Source organism: Mauremys reevesii, linkage group 6, assembly GCF_016161935.1.
Source record: "Mauremys reevesii isolate NIE-2019 linkage group 6, ASM1616193v1, whole genome shotgun sequence".
NCBI lineage: Eukaryota > Metazoa > Chordata > Testudines > Geoemydidae > Mauremys > Mauremys reevesii.
In genome coordinates, this window is record NC_052628.1 from 98,550,954 (window position 1) to 98,577,802 (window position 26,849).

Below are 26,849 nucleotides of genomic sequence, written 5' to 3' on the forward strand. Positions count from 1 at the left end.
ACTCACATTTCTCTACATGTTTCCTTCTGTCCTATTCTGTAACTTCTGCCTCATTCCTCCTTACCAGTGCACACTACATTCTTTTGCAACATACCTTCCAGTCTCCTGTCCAGTTTCCAATCCTTAAATCATGTGAGTACAGACTGGCACAGATACTCTTTAATTACATGATCACATACTATTTTTCCACAGCCCCCCACCTCATTCAGTGCACAGGCTTGGTTGTGCTCACTGACTGAGTAGTTTATTCAATATTTCTTTTTATCCTCCTCATTTATTGTGTGGCCTGATTGATTATTTACTGCACGCCGGTACAATACAGATTTATTGCACTGATTACAGAACTATTAATTTCCTCATGAGCTTTACTATGATGCTCTTATCATAGTATCTTAGATCTTTACAAACATTAATAAAGTTATCTTCACAACAATCTGTGAGGTGGAATTATCTCCATTTTACACATGGGGAATTGAGGCACAGAGATTACAACCAAAATGATCAGAAGTGTCAATTTTGAGTGCCCAATTCAAGCCACCTAGAGCCTGACTTTTCAGAGTACTTCATATTTTATAGTACATATTTATCTTAAGAGCAAAGCTTCTGTTGAACCCAGTTGCAGTGACCTAGCTGCATTTCTGCAACTCACACTCCAGGTGTCTGAAGATGGGTACCCAGATAATGAGGAATACACAGGGTGGAGAGGGTGGAGCATCCCAGATCTCGGACTTCAGCCTGAGCCCAAACATCTACACAGCAATTTTTAGAACCACAAACCTGAGTCAGCTGGCCCAGGACAGTCATAGACGTACCTACAGTGGCCACTTGTGAAACCTGTGACAGTATGATTTGCCCAGCATCCCATAGGATCTCTGTGGAAGATCTCTAGGGCAGCATTCAAAAGTTAATTTGAAAACCAGACTTTCTCTTCTTGCAATCCCTCACCCCTTTCACAACATGCCTTCTAACTTTATGCATCAAATGAGGAAGGGGTTCTACAGACAATAGTTTTCTTCCCTGCACAACCCTGATCCCTGTCCATCCCATGCACTGAATAAAGCAGTGGTCCTGTGGGAAAGATACTATATAATCATGTAATTATAGACTGTATCATAATGTATACACACGAGGGGTGGGGGGTGAATTAAAGTTGCACAGACAAACTTAATTCAGGCATTTCCTAACTTGTGTGCCTTTGACTTTGTAACCTTAACATTCTTTCAACTTGTTTTTTTTTCGTAATTGTATAACAAGATTATACACGTACATAATACTTTCCCTTTATTTCCAATAGCATATCTAAATCTAAGTGAGGGTGGCACTTGACCTGTATAATAACATACAGTGGATGCATGAATTAGCACAGTATTGTTCTTTGAACACTCACTGATGATGTTCAGTTATGTGGTTGTCAGGAATATGATTTCTAATTTGGTATAACTCTCCAGTCTAAGCCCATCAATTTACAGTATCTAGTCAAACAAATCCTGTGTCTTGAAAATGTGAGTTCCTTTACCAAATATTTCAAGGGAAAAAAATGCCTGAAGTAAGATGAAATATCATAGGTCTACTCAAGATCCAGAATAATCTTGTTCTAAATAAAATTTTCTCTTTGTAAAAAAGTACTGAAGCAATTTGAATTGAAGTTCAGTGATGCTTGCGGATAGTAATATGTTCGGTGTCTGATTTGTTACAAAGAAAGTAAGTTTATAAATGCATATATAATAATGTCAGATATGGAACCCAGGTTTTTACCAGTCTGTGAGGATGTTTGCTTTTGATGGGTTTGTGATCTTCGTGGATAGATTGGGGAGGCCAGATTATATATTTGCTGTCATTGACAGCTGCTTTAAACTAAAAATAAATAAAATTTTCCCTTTCTGCACTCTTCCTCCTACCTGTTTCCTCCACCTGGAGAAAGGGACAGAGAAATCTAACTTTAGCAGGCAGTAATTCTCATTGTTTAACTTGCTGATGGAAAAAGCATGTTTTGCAGGACTGCTTCTGTTCTTAAACACTGCTTCATTAAACAGTTCACACCAAGGGGGCTAAAAAGTTTAGTTTAATAACTTCTAATTTACCTGTCAGGATTCAGAAATAATGTATTCAAGGCTTCTTACATAAATGATTTTTTACATCATAACTACCGAAGCAATTACCTTATTTTCATTAGCCTCTTACTAAATGTGCCAATTTTGCGTGCTGAGTCACAGCTTACTACATTAACAATGTCTTTATCATGATGGAAGCAAGTTCGTCTTGCAGGATAAGGACCCTGATGCTGGTGTGAAGGCTCTGGTTAGTGTTTTATACAATTACCATATGTGTGATAGGAAATTACCTGTAATTTGATTTGCATAAAATTATAGTTGCTAAATATTCAAGCATGTGCTCTATAATAATTATTTATATTTCAGTCTCATCTAGAGGCCCTGATTGGGGATAGATCCTGCCGTGCCAGGGCCTGCACAGGCATATAGTGAAAAATCTTCCTCTGCTTCAAAGAGCTTACAATCCTAAAAGTCTAACTCTTAAGAAAAAGTTAACTCAATGAGAGAGAGAGAGAATTTTGGGTCCAATCCTGTTCCCATTTAACTTAGTGACAAATCTCCCTTTTATTTTAGTGGGAGTAGGACTGGTGTGTTGCTAAATCTCATGATCTTATCACGAGTCTCATTACAGTTGATGTTTTTATTAAAGCTCCAGGTTCTGGAGACAGATGATTGCAAGAGAATTTCAGCTTTCATTAAAAAAAAAATTGTTTAGCCCTGATAAAAGAGGCTTGAAAATTTGACATAAGTGCACCCTAAAGGCTCAGAAACCAGAAGGCAAATAAAAACAACCCAAAGTTTATTACTTCTTATGTTTTGGGGGCCTGACTCATGATGTTTTAATGCATGGGACTCTGCTGCTCTTCTAAATTGGGTTTTTCTAGTCACCGTGTCACTCTTCTCCCAATACCTATCCCCTTCACAAGGAGGCGCTTGTTACAAGCTCGTGGTTTGCGTCAGCACCAGCTGAGGAGTTATACAATACACCTCTACCCTGATATAACGCAGCCCGATATAACACAAATTTGGATATAACATGGTAAAGTAGCGCTCCGGGAGGGCGGGGTTGTGTGCTCCAGTGGATCAAAGCAAGTTCAATATAACACGGTTTCACATATAACGCAGTAAGATTTTTTTTGGCTCCCGAGGACAGCGTTATAGTGGGGTAGAGGTGTACTTTGCAAGAGGGATCTTAATTTAGTGTTGCATTGGTAGAATAGCATGCTGATGAGGAGCATGCTTGTACTGTGATCAGGATTTTTATCCAACATTGTTAGTCTGCCTTTTTATCGCAGGAACGGTGGAGGGCATATTGCATGAGACGTACATTAGTTCTGCTTGACACTGTACCAGCAGCTGTAGACAATTTTAAAATTAAATGCATATTTTTCAGTTTGGGAATATACAAACCACTTTCAGACCTCTTGGCATCTATTGTAATATTCTCTGGCAGAAAAATATGGTCCTGGATTAGCAATAAAATTAACTTTCCCATTGTATTTTTCTTTATTAATAATGTTTTTTTTAAATTTTCCAGTGTAGATTATGGGGAAAGATGCATCATTTATTCATGTGGATAATGCAATAGCATGCAGAAGTAATAGTGTAGTTCACAATATAAGACTTCTGGGGGTTGTGCATGAACTACTGTAGCAAAATACTAACTGCTATTTTAGTTTGATTTTTTTTTTCATGCCTCATTGGTTTTTTCTGACTTAATTTGATAACTTGATAACTCTTAATTTTAACTAATTGCTGCTCTAAAAGTAATGTTTTTCATTCTTCAGTCCTCATTATTTTGTTACAATAGTTACATATTTCCATTTCTATCTGAATGGTTTCAATTCCCACCTCACACTGGTGGTGTGGTCATCTAAAGACTAATTTTTTTAAATTATTACCTAGTAAAATTTCTGTCCCATCTATATTAATTTAAGATTTATTTCTGATGCAATTGCTACTTGGGAACATACGGTTATCAAGCTTGGGCAATCTACAGGCAACTCAATTTAGATTTATATTCATATGGTAACATGGAAATCTGAGCTTTTACAATATATAGGCCTTCTTACTGCACGTGCACACACACACTTAGGATGCAAACTCCTTCTCCCCTTGAGTTGACTCTCTTTTCATCGTGTGCAACTTTGGTGCTTCCCCCCTTGAGCCAGGCTGAAATGGAAGGCTGGTTGCTAGCAGGGAAGGTAATAAAGCATCCACTTCCTCTCTCTGCAGTGAGAGAGACAGTATAGGAGCAGGAGAGCTGAAGTTGGTTACCCATGTGCAGTGGTATTTAGAAGCCAAAAGTGAGAAGAACAGATAAAAATTCTGTCTGTCGTGATGATGATCCAGAAGCAAAAAGATGGGACTATCCTGTCTACATCAGGACTGTTAGCAAATATGAAAAAACATACATAAAAATGCTGATTTATAGCAATTTACCATAGGAAGTAGTAAACAATATCCCCTCCCCTCCCACCCCAAATCCTTTGTTAAAGGAGTCTGGCAGAAGGGAAAATGACAAGTCCGAAACAATTTCTTGAAGTACTGTCTTCCTGAGAAGCTAACTCAGGGGTGGGCAAACCTTTTGGCCTGAGGTCCACATTGGGGTTGCAAAACTGTATGGAGGGCCAGGTAGGGAAGGCCGTGCCTCCCCAAACAGCCTGGCCCCTGCCCCCTATCGAACCCCTCCCAATTCCTACCCCCTGACTGCCCCCTCAGAACCCCCGACCCATCCAACCCCCCCTTACCCCTCGTCTCCTAACCGCCCTCTCCCAGGACCCCCACCCCTATCCAACCCCCCTGCTTCCAGTCCTTTGACTGCTCTGACCCCTATCCACACCCTTGCCCCTTGATAGCCCCCCCGGGACTCCCACGCTTATCCAATACCCTGTCCCCTGACCGCCCCCCAGAACCTCCGCCCCATCCAACCACTTCCTGTCCCCTGACTGCCCCTTGGGATCCCCCGCCCCTTATCCAACCCCTCGGCCCCCTTACCAAGCCGCTCAGAGCAGCATGTCTGGCAGCCGCGCCGCCCAGCTGGAGCCAGACATGTTTCCGTGCTGCTCGGCTGGAGAACGCAACCCCACTGCCCAGAGTGTGGCTTGCGTGGCTGCAGGGGAGGAGAGACAGTGGGGGAGGGGCCTGGGGCTAACCTTCCAGGCCGGGAGCTCAAGCGCCAGGCAGGAAAGTCCCATGGGCCATAGTTTGCCCACCTGAGCTAACTGTGAAAGAAATGATCAAGGAAGTAATATTAATCTATACACTATTTTAAGTAGGTACATGTTTTAACATTCATAATAGAAGGACAACACAAATCTTTTTAGATCATTATGCATAAACCAAAAACTACTTTTTATAAAAACTAAAACAAAGGCAAAAAAATCCCCAAACCCAACAACACTAACTGTAATTGTTCCCTATCTTGTAAAGAAACAGAGATTTTATTGTATATCTATAGTGTATTCTTTAAACTAGTATTTCTACAAATCCAATGCAACAATGAAACCTTGACGGAAAATTCTCAAAGGTGGTTTATTTCACAAGCCTGTGCTGTATAATGTTAATAGATGAGTTTGCCTGAAATGTCCTCTGTAGATCAGAAATAAATTGATATTGTACTTCTTTTAAACAAAGAAAACTTGCTGACTGAAATAGAAAGTTTAGAGCTTGTTGAAGAAAGGGACACATTTCATAAAATCTTTTGCAAAAACTGCTTTTCAGCCTTTAATAATGGAGCCAGTGTCCCCTGTGTATCAGTATGAGAGAAGTTGAGGGGGAAGGGGAAAGACTGGCTAAGCGTGTAATAAATCATGTTGGGTCATTGCACTAATGAACAGTTTGGGTCTGAATCCTCATTAGTTTGTCTGCAGGAAGAGAAAACTAGTAAAACAGGAAAAGGACTTATCAGGGAACCTGTTTGCCGGTACTGTCCTGGGCTTCCATTGTTGAAGGACATCCTTTAAGCTAATTTCAGACCCATAAAAAAAAATCTATTTGGTGATTAGTAACCAGTGGATAAGAACAGAGAGCCCAAGTGAATAAAGGCCATAAATACCAAGGTCCTTGGGCTAACAGCCTGTAAAACTGTAAAAAAGCGTTGCTTAAGTGACAAAAGAGAGACTCTGGTAACAAAAAGTGTCAACCCACTAGACACAAATCCATATTCATGCATGGAAAACATATTTTCAGTTTCGTCTACAATGCAAACTTTTCCTGCAAATAATATTCATTTTTATGTTAAAAGCAACTCTTTCTCCCCGACCCTCTGGGATTTTTCAGAACCCTTAAAGCTAACTTTAGTTTCCAGAACTTAATATTCAACATTTATGCCAATCTCTCTCTCATGGAATAAGTTACTAGAGAGGGCAAATGAAGCAAAGAATGTTAATGAGCTCAAGGTGGCATTAAGAAACCTTTAAAAGGAAAAGACAAGTGTGTGTTAAGACATCTTGTACTCAGTGGCTTTTCCCTGTTCCTACAGTTTGATTTCTCAAAACTATTTTATGATGTGGCATAATTTTGATTGTAGCAGCGTAATATTGTATCTCTTAACATGAGAAGAGTATTAAAGTGAATTTACAAACCACACATCTGTTTGCTCCTGAGGCCTGATTCGCTAGTCACTTTCTGATGGGAATAGTATTTGCCACTACAAGCAGTTCCATTAAAGTCAATGGAACTGTTGGCAGTGGTAAGCATTATGTCTGGTAGTGTTAGTAGGGTTAGCCTTTTACTTTAAGTAATCTTTAGTGTGGTATTAGCCGAAAATGAAAACAGTGAACTTTTAGCATCCTTAAACACACCCAAAGGGACATGACACGTTTTTGCCATGGTTTACAGATTTTTAAAATATTATAAATCAAATATTGGTATGTGACTGGGATCTGATTTAAAATGGAAGCTTAGAATTTGCAGTTGAGTTTAGATAAGTTACAATTTCTGTGTGAAAATTATAGTAGCTGACAAAAATATACAACACATATGGCAACCTGTTGAAACCAGTTGTCAGCAAGTAAAAAAGCAGAAATTGAAAGATAAAGGAAACCCTTAGAGTAACTTGTGAAGCCACTCTAGGCAAGAGGCTAAAATTCGTTTTGAAAATGTTATCATCTGAAGAAGTGGGTTTTTTTACATGAAAGCTCATGCCCAAATAAATGTTAATCTATAAGGTGCCACTGGACTACTTGTTGTTTTTGTGGATACAGACTAACACGGCTATCCCCTGATACTTGATATCTTTACCATTTGTATTGACCATTTTTGTTCCTTATTGATGTAGTCTTGGACCAAAATGTTTGGTTTGTATTGTCAGATCATACTGTGTAGTTAAAGACCTTCATTTTAATATTTGTATGGCTTGCCAGGCATTTTAGAAAAAGGGAAAATAGTATTTTAATGCCATTTTGTGACTGAGTGCTTATTTCAACAGTTCTTATTTTTGGGGGAGTGGGTGTGAGGCTCTATATCTACAGGTTTGATTATGTGAACGCTTACCCATGCATGAGTAATTCTACTTGTGTGAATAGTCCCATTTAGTTCTCGAAGACTTCTGCACTGACTTGATTTACTCAAAGTTTGTGGAGGATCAGGCCCAAAGTTTGTATTTCAATTGTCTGAGAACTCTAGTTGTCATTCATTTGAGAGGAACAGATGTTACTTTTTTCTCAAGCATTATTGGAAAAAAAAATGTTCTGTTGCCCAAATAGGCATCTTTTTGATTGTGAGAAAAGACGGTAAAAGGCTGTAAATCTGCCTTCTCATTATGAAGGGCAACAATAGATTGATTTATGACAAAAAGACAACTGTTGGGCTTATGAAAGCTGTATGCAGAAAAATGAAAGTTAGCACTGAGCTTTACAATAACTAGATATTATTGCTGTTATTTTTGACAAGGATTTAGTGCTGTATTAATCAGAGGGGAAAGTCTATAGCCAAAAAGAGTTGGAAGATTTCTCTTTTAACCTGGGTAACACATCATAATGATGCAGTTACATAAAGACTAGGGAGGTTTTGTTTTTAATAATAGGGTTTTAAATTCCAATTCTAAATCCAAGTTATCATACTTCCAGTGGGGCATTTTTCTCTTCATGTCGGAGGATTTTAGCCTCTCCTTTAGCTTTCTCCGCTGTCTTGTATTTGTTTCAGATGCTTGCTTGCTCTTATATTTTTAGGCATTGAGAGAAGAAGCCATAGAAAGTTGTGGGGGAGAGGTCACGTCGGGGTGGTTGCAAAATGGTGGTAAACAGGCATGAGGACTCAATAGAAGACTCGTATACCATTATGGCAAAAAATGTATAGATTTTAATATGGATGAAACTGATAAGGTTCTACAGAAAATATTCTAAGTCATTTATAGAATTAATAGAAAATTATATACTCTCTATAGAATTCTGTTGCAAGGTTATGATTCTCTATTGAATGCTAAAAGTTGGTTTTAACAGTTTTTTAGAAAGGTGTTATATTGAAATCTATACCTTTAGAAAAATTAAACCCTTTTAGTTCAATCCTTATTAAAGTTGGTGGGGTTTTTCCATAAGGGAAAAGTGTGCTCAGGAGAAACTCAAATGGGAGCAGAAAAATATATTTTATTTATATATAATATATCCTTTGGTGATGGTAAAAAAAAAAAAAAATTGTCCTAGGCTTTTTCTGTTTGTCATCTAGCCTGCTTTACTTGGGTCCCTTCTGCCTCCTAGAGTCCTAGTCATGATTTATTTGGAAAACATTGCAACTAAAGTTGGACAAACCTGCATTGTATCATTAGGTCTGTTGCATTATAAAGTCATTTAAACCCATGTGTTGTATAACTTTTCAAATTAGGGCATGGGTAGCTTATTGTATAGAGTATTGGTTTTGTGAAACAAAGCTTTTGTATATGACCTGTAACAGTGCGTATGTTTTGTATGCATAGTAATTTGTACACCTTCTGGCTCTCTGACACCATGAAATGGTCAGGAAATAATTATCGTTGTGAATATCATCCTGTTTAGTGGCATTTTTCCTTGCAGAGAAGTGCATGAAGCAGTAAACTGTGCTCTTTTGTTGTTGTTAAAGTTTAGAGCAAATGTATTTACTACTGTGTGTTTGTGTTTGTTTTTTTTAAGTCTGAACAGCCTAGCCCTGCCAGTTCAAGCTCAAGTTCCAGCTCCAGTTTTACACCATCTCAGAACAGCAGACAACAAGGTACCAAACAAGGAAAAGAAACTGAGAAAAGTGTGGAATGAAGGGGCCAACCAGTAACGTGATTGATGGCATCTCATTACCACTTTTCTGTCTTTTTCACAGTCTGAAATAGTGACTTAGCCTCTGTTCTGCTTCATCCTTTTTCTTCAAGGTGTATGTGAACATGATTATAACATGTTAAGAAGCAGAAAGAGAAAAATGTATATTTTCATTCAGAAGAGGTGGTTATTTATTTGTTACATAGCACCAAGAAACGTGCTAGCTACTTTACAGATGCTAGATCCTAAAGATCTTGCAGTCATAATTTTGCAGAAGGATCAGTAGATCCTTATTCCTGCATGGAGCCCCACAGGAGTTAATCGGACTTCATGTAGGGAATAAGGGTCTGTATTTGTGGATCCCTTTTGAAGAATCATGAGACTAGAGTCCAATCCAATGAGTTGCTGAGCATTTCTGTCTACTCTTTGCCGCCCTTGTGTGCTCATGCACACACACAGTGAATTTATTAAAAGTTGGATAGCACTTAGCACCTCAAGGAGTTAGGCCCTTAAACTTCCAAAATGATATATTTACTTTTAAAAATAATCTGACATAGAGAACGTTATTGTTAGTCTTTAAGGACACATTAAGATTTTTCTGGCTAATAATTTTGGCTCCCTCAGAACTCAGTAAAGAAATGTAAGTTTCCGCCAGGAGAGCCTGCCAAACCAGTTTTTATATAAATCAATTGAGATTCGTAAGAGCTATTAAACCACTTAGTTCCTGTTTGGCTTTTTTCCTTGACTTTGTCAAATTGTACAACTGATATGTTCTTGATCAGGGTTTTTTTAAAGCAGGAAGCTTTTGACTGATTAAAATTGAATTTGTTTCAGTGTATGCATTTATATTCCTCAGATTTATTTTTTTTCTTTAAAATGGAATAGATTAGTACTCCAGAGAGAGGATTCTGTTTAAAAAGCAAATCTAAACAGAATGCATATCTGTCAGGGTTTTATGAAGGTGACCATTACTGATTGGCTCTGTATTCTGACAGCAATGTTTCCAGTGCGTTATAACTATCTTTAGACCAAGAAAGCAAGGAAAAAAAATAGGCTGCTGTTGCATCCCCAGGTTCAGGCACTTGGCTTGTAACTAAGGCTGTGCAAAATCTTTTATACTGAATCCCACCAGTATTCACGAAAATCTCAGTGGTGATATATATGGGCTGCCCCATTACTCCACCAAAGAGCAGTTGACGTTTTCCTTACCTTTTTTATATATTTTCAATGAGGAAACCTGGTGGTCTATCACTTTCCTCTCCTCCTAATATCTTTAGAGGGAGCAGTTTGGCCCCTTCCATCTCCTGATCTTTATGTGAGACATTGCACAGATTTTCCAATTCTGAACCTTTTGCAGAATAGGTGGCAGCCCTTCTTTCTCCCCCTCCCACCACCAACATTGCTAAGTGTGTGGTCACAGCAGTAAGTGCCAATAGATGTTCCTCTGTTCTGGGACTTTCCTCTTAAGAGAATGCATCTTCCAGTCTGCTATTGTGTAAGCATCTGTGTATTGGGGATGGAGGATGGGATATGGTGTGGCAGTATGTCTTGTGCCTCTGGTGGATGCATGTCTATGTGTCTGATGTGGGAGGGCTTTCTACATAGGAGAGAGGAGTAAGCCTGCTGGCTGCCCTGTGAAGGGCCAAAGAGAGGGCCATCTAATTTCCCCCAGAAGACATCCGGAGACGTAGCAGATAAGACGCCCCTATGCTGCGCATACTTGAGTATATATAGTTGCATGTACAGAGAAGATGACACTTAAAGGTAAAGGGGTAGCTTGGGCTTGTTAGGGAAGCAGACTGTGTGGGGCAGGTGAGGCGAACTCACTGGTTTCATTTTTTGCTTCACTTTTGGTTCAAACTAACATAAAACTCTAAGAAGGATTAGTGAGGCCAATTAGGTTAAAGGAGGGGCAAGATGTTTAGAGTGGCCTACAGTCCTCTGCCAAAATAAGAGATTATTATGGTACCTCCAAGCATTTTAACTGGTAAATGTTGATTTTTAATGCTGCCCTATGTGTGAGATTAAATATTTGTACATTATATTGTTAAATTTGAATACAATATTTTAACCTACTGTTGCCCCTCTTATTTTTGTTCTTCCTCTTTGTTCTTTTCCTCCTCCTTATAGACTCTAAGGTCAGAAAGGGCCATTGTGATAATCTAGTCTGACCTCCTGCACATTGCATGCCACAGAACCTCATCCACCCACTCCTGAAATAGATCCCTAATCTCTGGCTAAGTTACTGTCCTCAAATCATGATTTAGAGATAATTCACCATTTACACTAGTTTAAACCTGCAAGTAACCCGTGCCCCATGCTGCAGAGGAGGATGAACAACCCCAAGAGCATCTGCCAATCTAACCAGGGAAGAAATTCCTTTCTGACCCCAATGATGGTGATCAGTTAGACCTTGAGTATGTGGGCAAGGCCCACCAGGCAGAAAGAATTCTCTGTAGTAACTCAGAGCCCTCCCTATCTAGTGTCCTGTCTCCAGCCACTGGGAATTTTTACTACTGGCCGTCGCCGATGGGACATATGCCATTATACCATCCTCTCCATAAACTTATCAAGCTCAATCTTGAAGCTAGTTAAATTTTTGCCCCACTGCTCCCCTTGGAAGGCTGTTCCAGAACTTCACTCCTCTAATGGTTAGAAACCTTTGCCTGATTTCAAGCCTAAACTTGTTGATGGCCAGTTTATATCCATTTGTTCTTGTGTTCACATTGTCACTTAGCTTAAACACCTCCTCTCCCTCCCTGGTATTATCTCTTTGATGTATTTATAGAGAACAATCATACCTCCCCTCAGCCTTCTTTTGGTTAAGCTAAACAAGCCAAGCTCTTTTAGTCTCCTCTCATAAGGTAGGTTTTCCATTCCTCAGATCATCCTAGTAGCTCTTCTCTGCACCTGTTCCAGTTTGAATTCATCTTTCTTAAACACGGGAGACCCGAAGTGCAGACAGTATTTCAGATGAGGTCTCACCAGTGCCTTGTATAATGGTACTAACACTTCCCTGTCTCTACTGGAAATACCTCACCTGGTGTATCCTGGGACTGCATTGACCTTTTTTACAGCTGCATCACATTGACGGCTCATAGTCATCCTATGATCAACCAATACACCCAGATCTGTTTCCTCTTCTGTGGCTTCCAACTGATAAATCCCCAGCTTATAGCAAAAATTCTTGTTGTTAGTCCCTAAGTGCATGACCTTGCACTTTGCACTATTAAATTTCATCCCCATTTATATTACTCCAGTTTTACAACGCCATCCAGATCTTCTTGTATGATATTCCGGTCCTCCTTCATATTGGCAATACCTCCCAACTTTGTGTCATCCACAAATTTTATTAGAGCACACTTGCTTTTTGTGCCAAGGTTAGTAATTAAAATGTTAAATAAACTTGATCCCAAAACCAATCCCTGAGGAACTCCACTAGTAACCCTCCTCCAGACTAACAGTTCCCCTTTCAGTCTGACCTGTTGTTGTGTCCCATTTAACCAGTTCCTTATCCACCTTTCAACAGCTTCCATCCGATGTCTGTCTATTATTGCTTTGTTTTTGATGCTTCCCTTTTTTCCCCTCTCTTCCTCTACCACTTATCCGATCTTTTGTTTGGTTTCCCAGTCTTTCTCTTGTCTTCCTCCTCCCCCTTAATCTCTCCTTCCTTCTTTCTCTCTCTCTTCAAATGCAGCCTCTTTCTCATAATTTCTCATTAATTCCCTTCTTTAGTTCTTTCACTCATTCTCTTCTGCTGTCCTGTCCCTCCGCCATTCATTCCCCACACAGAGCAACAGGCAAGAACGCATTTGGCCAAAGGAATCTCTTCTAGCAGACCAGAACTGATCAATCTGTTTCCTGTCCCCATGGTAGTACTGCAGGTGATCTTCTTCCCTAGCTAGGGCCAGGGGAAGGAATTCACCACTATCCTCCACATACACTTATTAGAAGCCAAGGATGGGAGTCCTCTCCTGATTAGCAGCCTCAGCTCACTGCTGGCCTCTGCAGTGTCAGCTGGCAGTCTGTTGCTATTAGAATTGCCTGTCCTGTGGTCTATGCCCATGTCTGATGCAGTAGGCATATGCCCATCAACCCCATGTTCTGGGCTTGGCTCCAAGCAGACTTCAGGGTATGCAAATACAGAACAGAACCCACTGAATTCCATTTGCCCAAACCATGCCAACTTAAACAAACCTTGCACAGCCTTACTTGTAAACCATTTTAAATGTAGGTCTTAAAACTGGAAGCACTGTTAACACTGGACAAAGATACTCTGGGTGCCTCTGGTGTAAACCCTGTCAGAAGTGAAATAATTTACATCACAGTCCCCTACCTAGGGGAAGTATAGTCTCATTGTTAAAGCATGGTCCTGAAACTGTGACTGAACTTTAACTACGTTACAAGAGTATTGTGAGGCTTAATTTATTAATGATAAAAAAGTACTTTGAGAGTCTTGTGTTGAAGGCACCATAAAAATGTAATAATAATAAACTATTGCCAGTATAGAAATGTAACAATAAACTATTGCCACCACTACTCCTGCCATTCCTGGATGCCCTCTATGTTCTCGAATATGATGTGATGGAGAATCAAACTCTCTGTGGTCTGATTCACTTCCTTCAGCCTCCCAAGCTGACCCTGACCCCATGCTCCTTTTAAGCAGCTGTCCTCTTTTATATTTCGCAGATATGTTAAACATGCAGCTTTGTCTAGTCACCTTTGATAGCAAAATAAATAAAAGGTACAATGAAAGAACTAAATCCTAAATTCATTTTATAGAGTCTTAGGGAGAACCAGGCTGAGCACCTCAAATTAATTCAAGAGAAAAGATAGGACAGTGTTGCATGGGATTGACATGCTTCTTACATCAGAATGCTAGCAAAGTGCTTGCTTGACCTGAAATTGACCTTGAAATAAAAGGAACAGCTTTATCTAAATAGATCAAAAACAGGCAGACAAAGACTGCCTTGGCAGTTACAATCAGAATGATTTATTAAACTCTGCTTTTCAATACATGGATTAACCTAACAAATGTACTATTACCAATATGTTTCTGTAGAACTTTATTGATAGAGAATAACCTTTGAGAAAGAGGGAAGGGGGGAAGGCTAGCAGCTTATAAGTATCTCATTTATAATAATAAAAAATAGAACATTCATTTTTTCTTAAATTAAAACATGCAATGGGGACTATTTGGTGTGAAAATATTTTGCTTCAGCTACATTCCAGGGGGCCCAGTCATGTAAACACTTAGACACATGGGTCATTTTACTGTTATGAGTAAGCCCATTGGAATCAATAGGACTGCTTGCGTGAGTAAATGATTCATGTGCAAGTGTTTGCAGCATAAGCCTCTAGTGCATTACTTCATTTGTTTAATGCTTAAGGCTTCCCCCACCTCTAACACTTTGGATTTTTTTTCCTCTGTAAAACTGCATAATAGGCTGATGTGTCTAGAATATTGCAAAGTGAATTTGAATTCCAGTTGTTGATTTGTGCCTGTTTTGTCATTTCTGTTGGTCAGGTCCCTTGAGGTCTATAATGAAAGATCTGCATTCTGATGATAATGAAGATGAATCAGATGAAGCAGATGAGAATGAGAATGACTCTGAAATGGAGAGACCTGTAAATACTCGTGGAGGAAGTAGAGGTCGCAGGTGAGTATCTTGTAACTGCAAACAACTTGAAGCCTGAGGTAGTATGATAGCAGTAGTTACGACAGATTAATTTTTTTTTAAAAGCTGAATAGCTTAAGCTCAACAAACAGAAAGGCGATTTATTCAATTTCTACAAAGAGCATGCATATGCAATGCCACTTTTAAACTGTCAAATCAGATGCTCCGAGATATGAGCTGCTTCTACACAAAAGCATTTGGTCAGTTTGCGCCTGATTCTCCCCTAACTTTCATTGGCTTTACACTGTTGTGACTCTGTTAGGTTGTTTTTGCTTCACATTGGCGTAAGTGAGAGCAGAATCAGGTCCTCCATGTGCAAGGTGTTCTGTACCCCAGATACAAGTTAACCCACAAATCTTGTGATTGACATATATAAAGCTGTCAAAGTTCATTGTTTTAGAGGGACTTATCTAAGCAATTTACATAGTGTTCAGTTCATGGCGGATGTATTGCAAGCCCTAGTCCCAAAAATGATGAGGTTTCTGGCCTGATTTTTTATTATCTGTTCTGCATCCCGACTGTGACTTCAGTATGACATAACAAATGAGAAATTCATCATACATTCTAAAGCTGTTGCCATATGTCATTGAAAATCCTGCACAAGGTGGAACAGGGGCTCTCAAACTTTTTCATAGTGGGTAGATACCTCATCTTAAAGATGTTCTTTTGGACTTCTTTTCCTATCCTTCATGATCACGTAACACTTGAGTATCAATTTGAGCAATTGCTTATGTGGAAGAGTAATATTAGGAAAGTATTAAAGGTAGTTTAGCTGTCTCTCTAATGCAGTTTGTCATCTGGAATCAAGGAGAAAAGCAGGCCCTATGAACAGCCACCATTCCACAGATATCAGTTTGAGAACCTCTGAATTGGAATATTAATGTTAAATATAATTTATAAGGCACTTTTGATCCCATCTGTCTCCAGCTGTAGAGGGTTAGTTTGGGGGTGTTGGTGTTTCTAAAAAAAACTTTTTTTTAAACTCAGTGGGTAACTTTAAAAAAAAAAACAAAAAAACAAGTAAACATTCCCCTCCATGCAGTGTTTACAGCCTAGACCAGGGGTGGCCAAGCTGTGGCTCTGGAGCCACATGCGGCTCTTCAGAAATTAATATGCAGCTCCTTGTATAGGCAGCGACTCTGCGTCTGGAGCTACAGGTGCCAACTTTCCAATTTGCTGGCGGGGGGTGCTCACTGCTCAACCTTTGGCTTTGACACAGGCCCAACCTTTGGCTTTGCCCTCCACCCCTTCCCACCCCCTCCCCTGAGCCTGCCATGCTCTTGTTCTTCCCCCCCCTCTCCCCCAGAGCCTCCTGCATGCCATGAAACAGCTGATCAGGAGGTGCGGGGAGGGAGGGAGAGGCGCTGATCAGCGGGGCTGCCAGTGGGTTGGAGTCGCTGGGACCAGGGAGGGGAAGCTGATGGGGGGCTGCTGAAGGATTTCTGTGGCTCTTTGGCAATGTACAGTAACTCCTCACTTTAACGTTGTAGTTATGGTCCTGAAAAATGCAACTTTAATTAAAACAATGTTAAACGACTCCAATTTTCCCATAAGATTTAATGTAAATGCGGGGGGTTAGGTTCCAAGGAAATTGTTTTGGCGCATAGAAAAAGCATTATATACTGTACAGTACTGTACTGTGGTTGGGAAGTGCCCCGGGTTTACCTCACACAGGCACAGCCCACGGCAGGCAAGGACGCTTGGAAGCACCTTCGCCACAGCAGCTTCCCCGGAGAGGCCCACCTCTTCCTCTCCCTGTTCCACTCCAGGCCCACCTCTTCCCACCCCCACTCCACCTCCTCTCTGGAGCTCTTCACGTACCCGCTCCTCTACCTTTCCCCCCCCCCCCCAAGTCCTAAGCGCTACCGAATAGCTGTTTGGCGGCGCTTAGGACTTTCTCGGAGGGAGGGATGGGGAGAACTGGAGATGGGGCCCTTCCCTGTTCCTCTACCTCCCTCCCAGAAAGTCCTAAGTGCTGCCAAACAGCTGTTTGGCGGTGGGGGAAGCACTGGCGGGGGGTGCAGAGAAGAGGAACTTCTGCACTTTCAAAGTTCCGATAACTAATGACAGCTTGTGTAGCAAAGAATGTTCTCAGTATCCCACCTACAAGTGTGATCTAGGAGTGGCAGTGTGTTCAGCCTTTGTTTTTATATCTGATTTCTGTGGCTCTCTCTTTCCTCAGGGTTAGTCTAAGTGACGGTAGTGACAGTGACAGCAGTTCAGCTTCCTCACCTCTACATCATGAACCTCCACCACCTTTATTGAAAACCAACAACAATCAGGTACAGTGAGGTTCCCTACACATAAGACTGGTGTATCTGCACTAAAAGCTTTGGAGCTAGCCTTGTGTCCTTGATTGCTTTAATTTTCAGACTAATTAATTTTCTTTTACCCTAAACTTAAATATATTTGGCTGAACAAATATTCTCTGTAAAGCAGATGAGCAATGTATATGGCAATATTCTATGGAAAACAACACTTTTGTGTATATTAAGTCATACTGTAAAGGGTAAACTTGTTATGACCTGACTTTACAATAGCAGTCCTACTCTTGGTGTTACTTTCGGTTCACATGTAATCAGGATTTTTTTTTTCATTTGGTCTGCATCTCAAAGTTTTAATCAGCCATATTAGATAAAGCATTTTGTTATATTTATAGTAAATAATGCTTAGCACTGTAGAAATAGTAGATAGTCTTTGTAGCACTGTTGAGATAGGTAAGTAGCGTTATCCCATCTGGCAGGTGTAGAAACTGAAAGATAAGTTAACTGACCCAAATCTACACAATGAGTCAGTAGCAAACAAGGATTAGAATGCAGGAGGTCCTCATACCTAATCTGTTAGATCACAACATCTTTCTAAATTAATGGAGTTTTTAATAACACATAAGCATACTGCAATATATTCATTTGCTATTATCTTTAAAGCAATTGACATTCACAATGTATAAAGATATATAACTAAAGTAATTTATATATTTGTGTTTGGTGACAAAATAGAACGTAAATCTACTGCAGAGGAAACTTGGTCGCACTCTAAACTCTCATATAGCCGGGCTAAGTTAAATGAGAATAAGAACATGTTTATAGTGGCAATATGGATAAAATGGATCCACTGTTTTAATAAAAATTTTTAACTTGGGTGTTACAGGTGATCCTAGACAGCACTCCCTGCCTTCCTTCAGGAAAATTAATTCTCTTTCCTGACATAAATAATATACCATCCATTCCTTTTCTAATAACACATAAATGTATCGATGCTAACAGCAATACATGAATAATTTGTTTATATCAATTAGATTAGGATATGCTGCAGAAAAGGAGATATGCTCTGTGTTTAGCAGGAGCACCTGTAATAATGATAAAGAAATCCATGTTATTTCACAGTCAGTAAGCATTAACAGGATCAATCAAAAATTCTCTAGATATTTTAATTGATTTCTACATGAACTTTGGAGAAAGATCACTTTTACAGACATTCATAAAGTGACATTTCCATTTCCTTTCAGCTATCACTTAATTCGGGGCAATCTTTCTTTGGATACTGTAGTGCAAGGAAAATGAATGATCTCTACATAGGGATAACCAAAGCTGGTTGCTTTTTGAAAATCTCACCTGGTTTTGTGCAGGGAAATCATAACTGTATCTTTCTCTCTCACTAGGCATGATCCATTTGGCCACTGTCTCACCTGCCATGCCTGTCTACTCCAATGAGCACCATAAACTCCTATGTGCTCATTTGGTCTCTCCAAACATCATGGAGTATTTAAAGAGATACCAGTTGGAAGTGAACAGCTCACTATCTTAAAGCATTCGCACACTGTCTTAACAGATGAAGTAGAAAGTATACTTTGGGGAACGATCAGGCCTACCGGCACTAGAATTCCAATTGTGTTAGTCAGAACCATATTTAAACATAGTTCTTGCCAGCAAGGTACTGCCATGATTTTCCTGACTGGTGTAAACAGGCCTGTGTTACAAAATAAGTTCACACTACAGAACCATACTGTTACAGATTAGGGAAAACACTGCCCTCTACAGATTAGTGACTGAAGGAATCAGCTTCAGGCAGGTTTGAGAGTTACAAAAACTGAGTTAATATGAGCTTTTGCATAAGCTTTCTCTAACATGTTTAGTGACACATCTCATCCAAACTAGGGTGCTTTGGGTATTGGAGAGAATGACCTACGGCATGTGGGGATGCTACTGGATTTCAATAGCCACATTTGGCAGATTATAAGTGAGCAACTCCTTCAAGCTTTCTCTGTGTTCCAGGCTAGTGAAATTATATGAAAACCATTTCTGATGTTAGGGCTACTGTGTATCAAAATTTCATCACTCCTAGGTAAACTGATAAAAGCATTTTCCCTTTAAAAATAAACAAATAAAAGAAAAACAAAAAAACAAAGAAAAACCTCAAAAGCCTGGCATTTTGCCCAGAAGCATTCACATTTTGTCAAGAAAAAATTTATCTTCCTCCACCACAAACTGCAATAGCCCAGGGCTTGTTAAATCTAAGATTTTTTTTTTCAGGTGAGCTTCATGCGTTGCATTCTGGGCACGTACCATCCTTTGTAAAATAAACAGTTAGGATAAAACAGACCTATAGTTGTCTTGTCTGTGTTGGCAAATAGCTGCACAGTTTTTTTTCTCTCTCTCTCTCATTTATAAGGTGTCAGTCACCCAAGGTAACACCTAGGTGCGATCTGTGGGGACTACAGGAGTTGGGGGAGATACTAGGAGTTGGTGGAAACTAATGAAAGACCCATGTTTGGATATGAGGGTATCAAAAAATCTTCATTTTTAACAAGCCTGAGTAATGACTGAGTAATTTTCATATTGAAGTTGGTGTTGTGTTATGATGATGTTGTTAGGGGAAACTGTGCTACTGGAGATATATTCTTTGTGATGAGGTGTAAAACAGAAAGCCTGATCATTTGTGACCAGTAAGCAGCCTGTGATACTTTTCACAGCAACTGGCCACACTCCAAATTGGGTAGTAACATTCTGATTACGTACTCAGTTTCAAATGGAAAAAAATCTCATTCCTCACTTCTGTCCTAAAACTGTCATATAGTGCATTGTGTACTCTTGACTATTTGACACATTCTTTACCTAGAGGTGACTAAATTTCAGCATTTGATGAAGAGACACTGGTATATAATTTGTACACTGTGTAGGCCCAAGTTTGTAAAGTAGTGTGTAATCATACTGAATGAAAGGTGCTATGTAAATGCATGATCATTATCTTTGATTAAACACTCTTTTTGCACAATTGCAGCTCATGCAAACACTAGATTAGCTACATTTCAAAAACTGTATCCTTCAGAAAAGGTAGACAACAATAAAAATAATAAGAAAACATATCAATCATACTGTACATTAAATGCATGTAACCTTTACCAAGGAGGTAGAGTTTGGCTCAGCGCTATGCATATATTCAAAAATTTAGACCTCTTAACCTGCCAAGGTTCAAATGAAGACCATACAAAAAACAGTCCAGGAAGCTTTAAAATGATATAGAATCAAGTTATTTAGCATCAGTATTACTCTTTTATATAAGCATCTCGTCGTGATTCAGCATTTTGTGATGTAAGTTACTTCTAAGAAAAGAAGACTGAGTAGGTTTATTAGGTCAAAGATTGTGAAGGGTTATTTGCAAGGTTTGGTTGTGGTTTCTTCCAGACATTTTTATATTCTTTGTGTTTTTATGTAACAGCATTTTTAAAATGTTTTCTTAATTTTTTTAAAATACATACAGCCCAAAGATGCACTTAATACTTGGAGCATTTTCTGTTTCTTTTCCAGATTCTAGAAGTGAAAAGTCCAATAAAGCAAAGTAAATCTGATAAACAAATAAAGAATGGTGAATGCGATAAGGTAAATATGAATGTGATGGCAATAAACTATTTAGAAAGCCACATTAAGTTGTTATATTTTCTCTTCTACATCCCGTTTACAGTATTATTTTTGTTACAAAACAGAAAACTCACTGGTTAGTATATCTCGGCTCTAAGTGTTTCTTAAATACAGCATTATGCTTTTCTCTTTTTTTCTTTGCAAGCATTGTCCCCTCAAAGCTTTGGCAAAGTTCACTGGATGGGGGTCTACCACCTATTGTTTGTTTTATGTATACAGTGCAGGCAATTAATAAAAATATTTACAGAATCCTTTCCAAGGGCTGGTGTTCACTGGGAAATGAAAATGTGATATAACACGTTAACTAGCATTATGCTAAGCGTTCATTAGCACTCAGCATACAGAGGGATTATCATGTTTAAATTTGTCAGCTGGAACGGTTAAGTGAGTTCTAACATGGGTTTTAATGTTGTGTTAGTTAACATAATGTAATCTCCCAGTGTAAGCCCCAAAATGGTTTAGAATTTACGAGTAGTAACCTCGTTGTGCTACCACGAGTCTGAGACTCCTAATTTGGTTTCCCATTCCCAGATTGTCTATGACCTAGTACATAGCACTGCTTTGTTAGACCAGCAGTTTTCAGTCTTTTCCATCCATGATCATGTGTTACAATGGAAAAAAAAAGTAACCATAAAAAGAAGGATAATCATGACCCTCTGCCCCCTTCCTCCCTCATTTCAGATCAGATTTTCCCTTGGAGGCTGTGACCTGCATGTTTGGTACCCATGTGTTACTTCATAAATGCTAGTGGGCAGCCATAGATGAGATGAGAAGTAGATGAGTTTTATTGTGGTAGGGAGTGGAAGGATTTGCCCCTGGTGTGAATTGGTGTTTAAGTTCCAAGGGGGTGGGCGGGAGTTTGATCCCCTCTGAATAAGTGGATCACTTTTTCTTACGCATGCCTTCATGCATCTTAAAACCTCCTGCCCGTTATTCAACTTGCCCTTCAAGATTCAGTGGTTCATCAATTTCAAAAATGGCCCTTGGTGATAGAATGCAATCTTCTATCATACTGGAGAACAAACAGGATTTTGTGAAATTCTTTTGAATATCTGATATAGTGAAATTACTTCAAAGGCCCCTTAAAGTTTTTCAACATTAGGAAGTAAAAAAGTTTAACTGGTGGTTGCCTGGATTACATACTGATTAGTTGGTTGGAGTTAAATGTTTAGTTCCCTTGCCAAACTAAAGAAAACAAGTCCAATGAGAATACAAATGATGTTGTAAATACTCTGTACAAAATCTGGATTTTGTGGAAATACACAACTATTCCTTAACAGGTTCTTTGTTGTGGGGGGGGATTGTTTTCAGGCATATCTCGATGAACTAGTAGAGCTCCACAGAAGATTAATGACATTGAGGGAAAGGCATGTACTGCAACAGGTGAGGAGAGCTCTTGTGCAGTATCAGAGTGCTCAACAAAGTCAAGAAACCAAATCTGTTCTTCCTCTTTTAACCTAAAGCTTTATAATCTGACTTCATAGCTCTCAGGCCTGAGACTGCATAATATATTGCCTATTCAGAATGTTAATATGACCTAAAGAACTATATCACACAAATTTTTCATTCCATTGCCACATATGAGCACGCTTTTGAGTTGGAATCGATTCCCTTGAGTTTTCCAGATTTACTGACAGATATAAAAATAATGTTTATTTGAGCTAAATGTTGTCACTAATTTACTATATTGATCAGTACATTTTTCAAGTTGCTGATTCATGAAAATTGGACACAGGCAATAAAATATGGTTTGTGGGAGGGCAAAATGAGTAGAAATATTGAACAATTGGGCAAGAATCCTGTTTATTTTTTGGAAAACCATGATGAAATCTTTGGTGAAAAGCAATAAAATACAGTTTCGAAGAGTGATCATGAAAACAAATGTCACTTTTATGGTAAAACAGTATATTAATTCCTTACTCTTCCTCAGTCATGGGAGACAATTGATTACTTTGGTGTAAACTAGTTAGTCAGAACTAAAAAAGCTTCAAATGATCTGATAGCATTATATAGTGGTAAGAAATGACTTGCATTATATTCTCTCTGCATTCAGTGATCTCGGCATTGTCAGGTACTGTTGGATTACAAATGGGTAGAGATGAAATGATTTACATTATTAACAAAGCAGAAGTAATTGTAGTACAGATGGCTTTATTGTGTTTACAGCAATTAGATACCACAGTGATAGGCACTTTGAGATTTTTTACCACTTCCAATTTATTTCAATCACTCAGTAATTTCTCAACACTTGCATAAGTACATATAAAAACAAAATACTTTGCAGACCTTCAGCATGAATCCATGAGTGCATATTTGCTCACACATTCTTTTGTAACTGATCATCAGAAAGTAGCGCAAGTTCAGTATAACATAGAAGATTTCAGATTTGGATATTTCTAGTTAAACAGGACCCCAGCTGACTGTGTCATATTTAATCTCTAAGTATATTCTTGTCCAAGTTCAGTATGTCTTTAACATATTGTTGTTTCCAATCACACTTTGCCGCTAGAGTTCATTTGCTCTTCGTTGCCAATTGAAGAAGCTTCTCTCACCAAGCAAAATGGTGGGAAAAACTAACTCCAGAAGGGCTTGCATAACTCAGCAGAGCATAGGATCTAGGTGGCTGGAAGTGGCAAGTGAAAATTTTTTTAAACCATCTTTAAAATTATCTTTAAACCATCCACAAACAGGAGACAGAGGTGGAAGTGAGCCCAAAAAAAAGTAGGGAAATGGGTAGGATAATCCAAGTTGTGTCAGTAATTTTACTGTTTCTCTTCTTGGCCTAATGGCGTTGAAGTTTCTTATGGAAGTGAGTTTTCTGTCATTGGTGGAAAGATGATGGTTTAAGTCATGGAAGCAGCTTTTGTGCCTCATGTTGGAGCATTGCTAGTGTTGGAGAGGTTACTTGCTTTGATTCCTCACTCCCATGTTAGAGAACGAGGATGGAGACCTTCTGAAGAGTGACAGAATTTAAATGGGGATCCTCAACATCTCTTTCTGACTATGAAGAGTAAAGAAATGTAGAAACAAAAACCCATGAATTATAAATTGACCTCAAGACTCTCCAGGGCAAATGTTGTTTTATGCTAAATGAATTTCTCAGAAGATTGAAAGCACTCATTCTTTGACCTTTGCTTTGTAGTGCATGTGAAGAGTGTGATTATGATACCATAATACATGTCTCAACCTAGCTTAGTACCTAATGAACTCCAGTTATAAAAGTTAGGTTTATTAAGTACCAATACTGTCCAGCACTTTGTGAGATCATTGTTCTACAAATCCTGTCCCTGAGCTATGAACGTGCCCCAGGCTGTTAGTACAGGTCCAATGAAAGCTGAATTTATGGGAAGGTTATTCAGGCCAAGACAGTGGTAAAATTTTATTTTGCTGATGTAGCTAGGAGTTGTAAAATATTGGCCACAAAAGGCTTCTGCCATCCAGTTAAGCTAGAAAAAAGAGCAGGAATAGTTACCCATTTTCTGTGTTAGCAAACACTCTCTGATACCAGGACTTATTTATAGTAGTAACTTCATATAGAAAAATCTCTTAATGCCTTGATTGTTGGTAACAGGACTTTACTTTTAAAGAAGCCTTTGATCCATCCATATTAGAGAGGAGCAGAGGGAGGAAATATGGGAGAGAGAAACTGGAGTCTATCCATGTAGGGTTTTAAAAATGAGGGCAGTTTTGAAGTGGAACCTAGGATGTAATTGAAGGACTATGGAGAGAGATTCTTTGGGAGGAGTTTATGGTCTCTTTTGGTATACAGAAGAGCAGGCAGCAATATTCTGCATGTGATAGTCTGAAGAGCAGGGACATAAAGGGGTTGCAAGTCAGAGGAAGAAGAAATGAAGGCATAAATGAGGTCTTTAGCAGGGTTAAAGTTGAAGCAGTGATACTCGTAGGCTATGGTGAATATCTGATGAGAGATGTAGCCTTGCAGAATTGAGGACTATGGAAGGAGGAGAAGTTGCAGGCTCAGTTGTCACCAAGTCTATGAATGGTGATAGCAAACAGGAGTTCTCCGTTGAAGAAAAAAGTAAGAAAGATATGGCTGATTGAGGATGCCGCTCTTGCCCAAGAGAAGCAATTCTCTGTGAGATAATTAGTTGAAGGAAACTGAGATGAGTCCACAAGTTTGAGGCAAGGAGAGCAGACAGGAGTATTATTATACAACATTATAGATGTCAAAAGATACATATTTGAGTAATATCAATGTAAAGGTGGTAGTTAAGATTAAAGGTACTTATGAATTGGCCAAGAGGGAGAATATAGATGGGAAAAGATCAGATGACCAAGAACTGAGCCACATGAGAAATCTATTTACTAGTATTTGTGGGGGGAAGGGTGTGCTACCAGATAGAAATTGCAACAAAAATCACATTTAAAAAATAATCTTCCCCATTTTCTCTTCTAGGGAATATGTATGATAAATAGAAGGGATTGAGACTTCTTCTAATAATGCAACAGCTTTTATGCAATTAGAAGTGAAACAGCAGCAGATTAAGTTAGCCATTTACCAATACTCAAGCTTACGTCTCAACCAATGTGTTCAAACTTGGTTCCCTGAAGTTAGGTGCCTGAATCCATACTTAGTCACCGTGGGTGAAATCCTGACCCCATTGAAGTCACTGGGAATTTTTCATCAAATTCAATGGGCCAGGATTTTGCCTCATACGTTTAGGCACAAGGGGGCACATCCTACACTCATGTAAGCTGTCATAGTTCTGTCAAAGTCAAGGGCTTTTCCAAAACATTGAGCACCATTGGGTATGTCTACGCAGTCCATGGGAGCAAGCCTCCCAGCATGGGTTAACAGACTCAGGCTAATGGGGCTTGAGCTCTAGAAATAGCTGTTTAGACAGCGCTTTGATGATGTGGCTCGGGCTGGAGCGTGGGCTCTGAAGCCTAGGGATGGGGAGTGACCAATGGAAATCGCAAGTGCTCAGCACCACTGAGAAACAAGCCATTCATTTAGGTATCTAAATATAGAATTAGGTGCGTAACTTCAGGCGGCACCCAAGTTTTGAAAATGTGGGCATCTGAGGGAAGCTTGCAAATCTGGGAACTATCAAATGGTTTAAAACGCTCCATACATTGAAAGTGGGTTTGTCGTCATTTGCACTCTAGTCCCCTCATGCACACATGCTCATTTTCTTGTTTAAGACAGATAAATTGTTGCGGCATGATGGATGGTGATAAAAGTGAGCCGGAGCGACGTTATGTAAACAGAATTGTACATTAAAGCAGAAAAGCAAAGCTCACAAATGGGATCTTTTTGGACTTTGCTGCCTGGATACTCAGAATAAAACATTTTAATGTTGTGTTTCTAACATTATAACTGTCAGGCTTCCTGGCAACTAATCTAAACCTTTATTCTTTTTCTAGTATTTTTTAATAGCGTAAGGATGTGTGTGCTAATATTATAAGTCATAAACACTACTCTCGTTGGCAGGCAGTCGAGGGAGGGAGAATCTTAGAAGCTTTTCACAGAACTCTCAGGGTCTATCCTGATGTATTTTTGTACTTCCCTTAAAACTTTTGGGGTTCATTTCACTCTGATTTATCAGGTGCCCTTGGCACAGTGGATATATTTCTTGAGACCAGGATGAGGGATAGGGTTAAAATGTTTATATTACTTAGTCTGGGGTTTAAAAAGCCTGAAGTAGATACTGCTCAATAAAAGAGGTTTTTATCTGGGTTTTTAAAGTGTACACGTTTCTTAAAAATGCATCTTTTAACACTCTTAAGTATTTTTATGTTTAAAAAATCAAGTATATTGTTAGGGAAGTTAGCCAAGGATACTGTTCTGGCACATTATCACAGAGAAACATGTTAAATAGAATTCTTCAAAGGAGGGCTACCTGTTACCTTCTCCAATGTACATAAACTTGATATGTACAATAGTTGTTGTATTTGGAGATGATGCACTAGTGATGTGGATTACAGTCCTAACTTTACAAAAGGAGATTGGATTTC

The 26,849-nt window shown here is 39.1% G+C and overlaps 1 protein-coding gene across 6 annotated transcripts in view; it reads left to right on the forward strand.

Moving 5' to 3' along the window:
* The window catches only part of MLLT3 (MLLT3 super elongation complex subunit), a 246,147-nt gene that overhangs the window by 213,351 nt on the left and 5,947 nt on the right, over positions 1 to 26,849 (forward strand). For all 6 annotated transcript variants that reach the window (XM_039545641.1, XM_039545640.1, XM_039545643.1 and 3 more), the window contains 5 exons: positions 9,158 to 9,236; positions 14,802 to 14,934; positions 17,135 to 17,234; positions 20,760 to 20,831; positions 22,182 to 22,253. In XM_039545641.1, the coding sequence (XP_039401575.1) occupies positions 9,158 to 9,236; positions 14,802 to 14,934; positions 17,135 to 17,234; positions 20,760 to 20,831; positions 22,182 to 22,253 (456 nt within the window). The remainder of the gene's footprint in view (positions 1 to 9,157; positions 9,237 to 14,801; positions 14,935 to 17,134; positions 17,235 to 20,759; positions 20,832 to 22,181; positions 22,254 to 26,849) is intronic.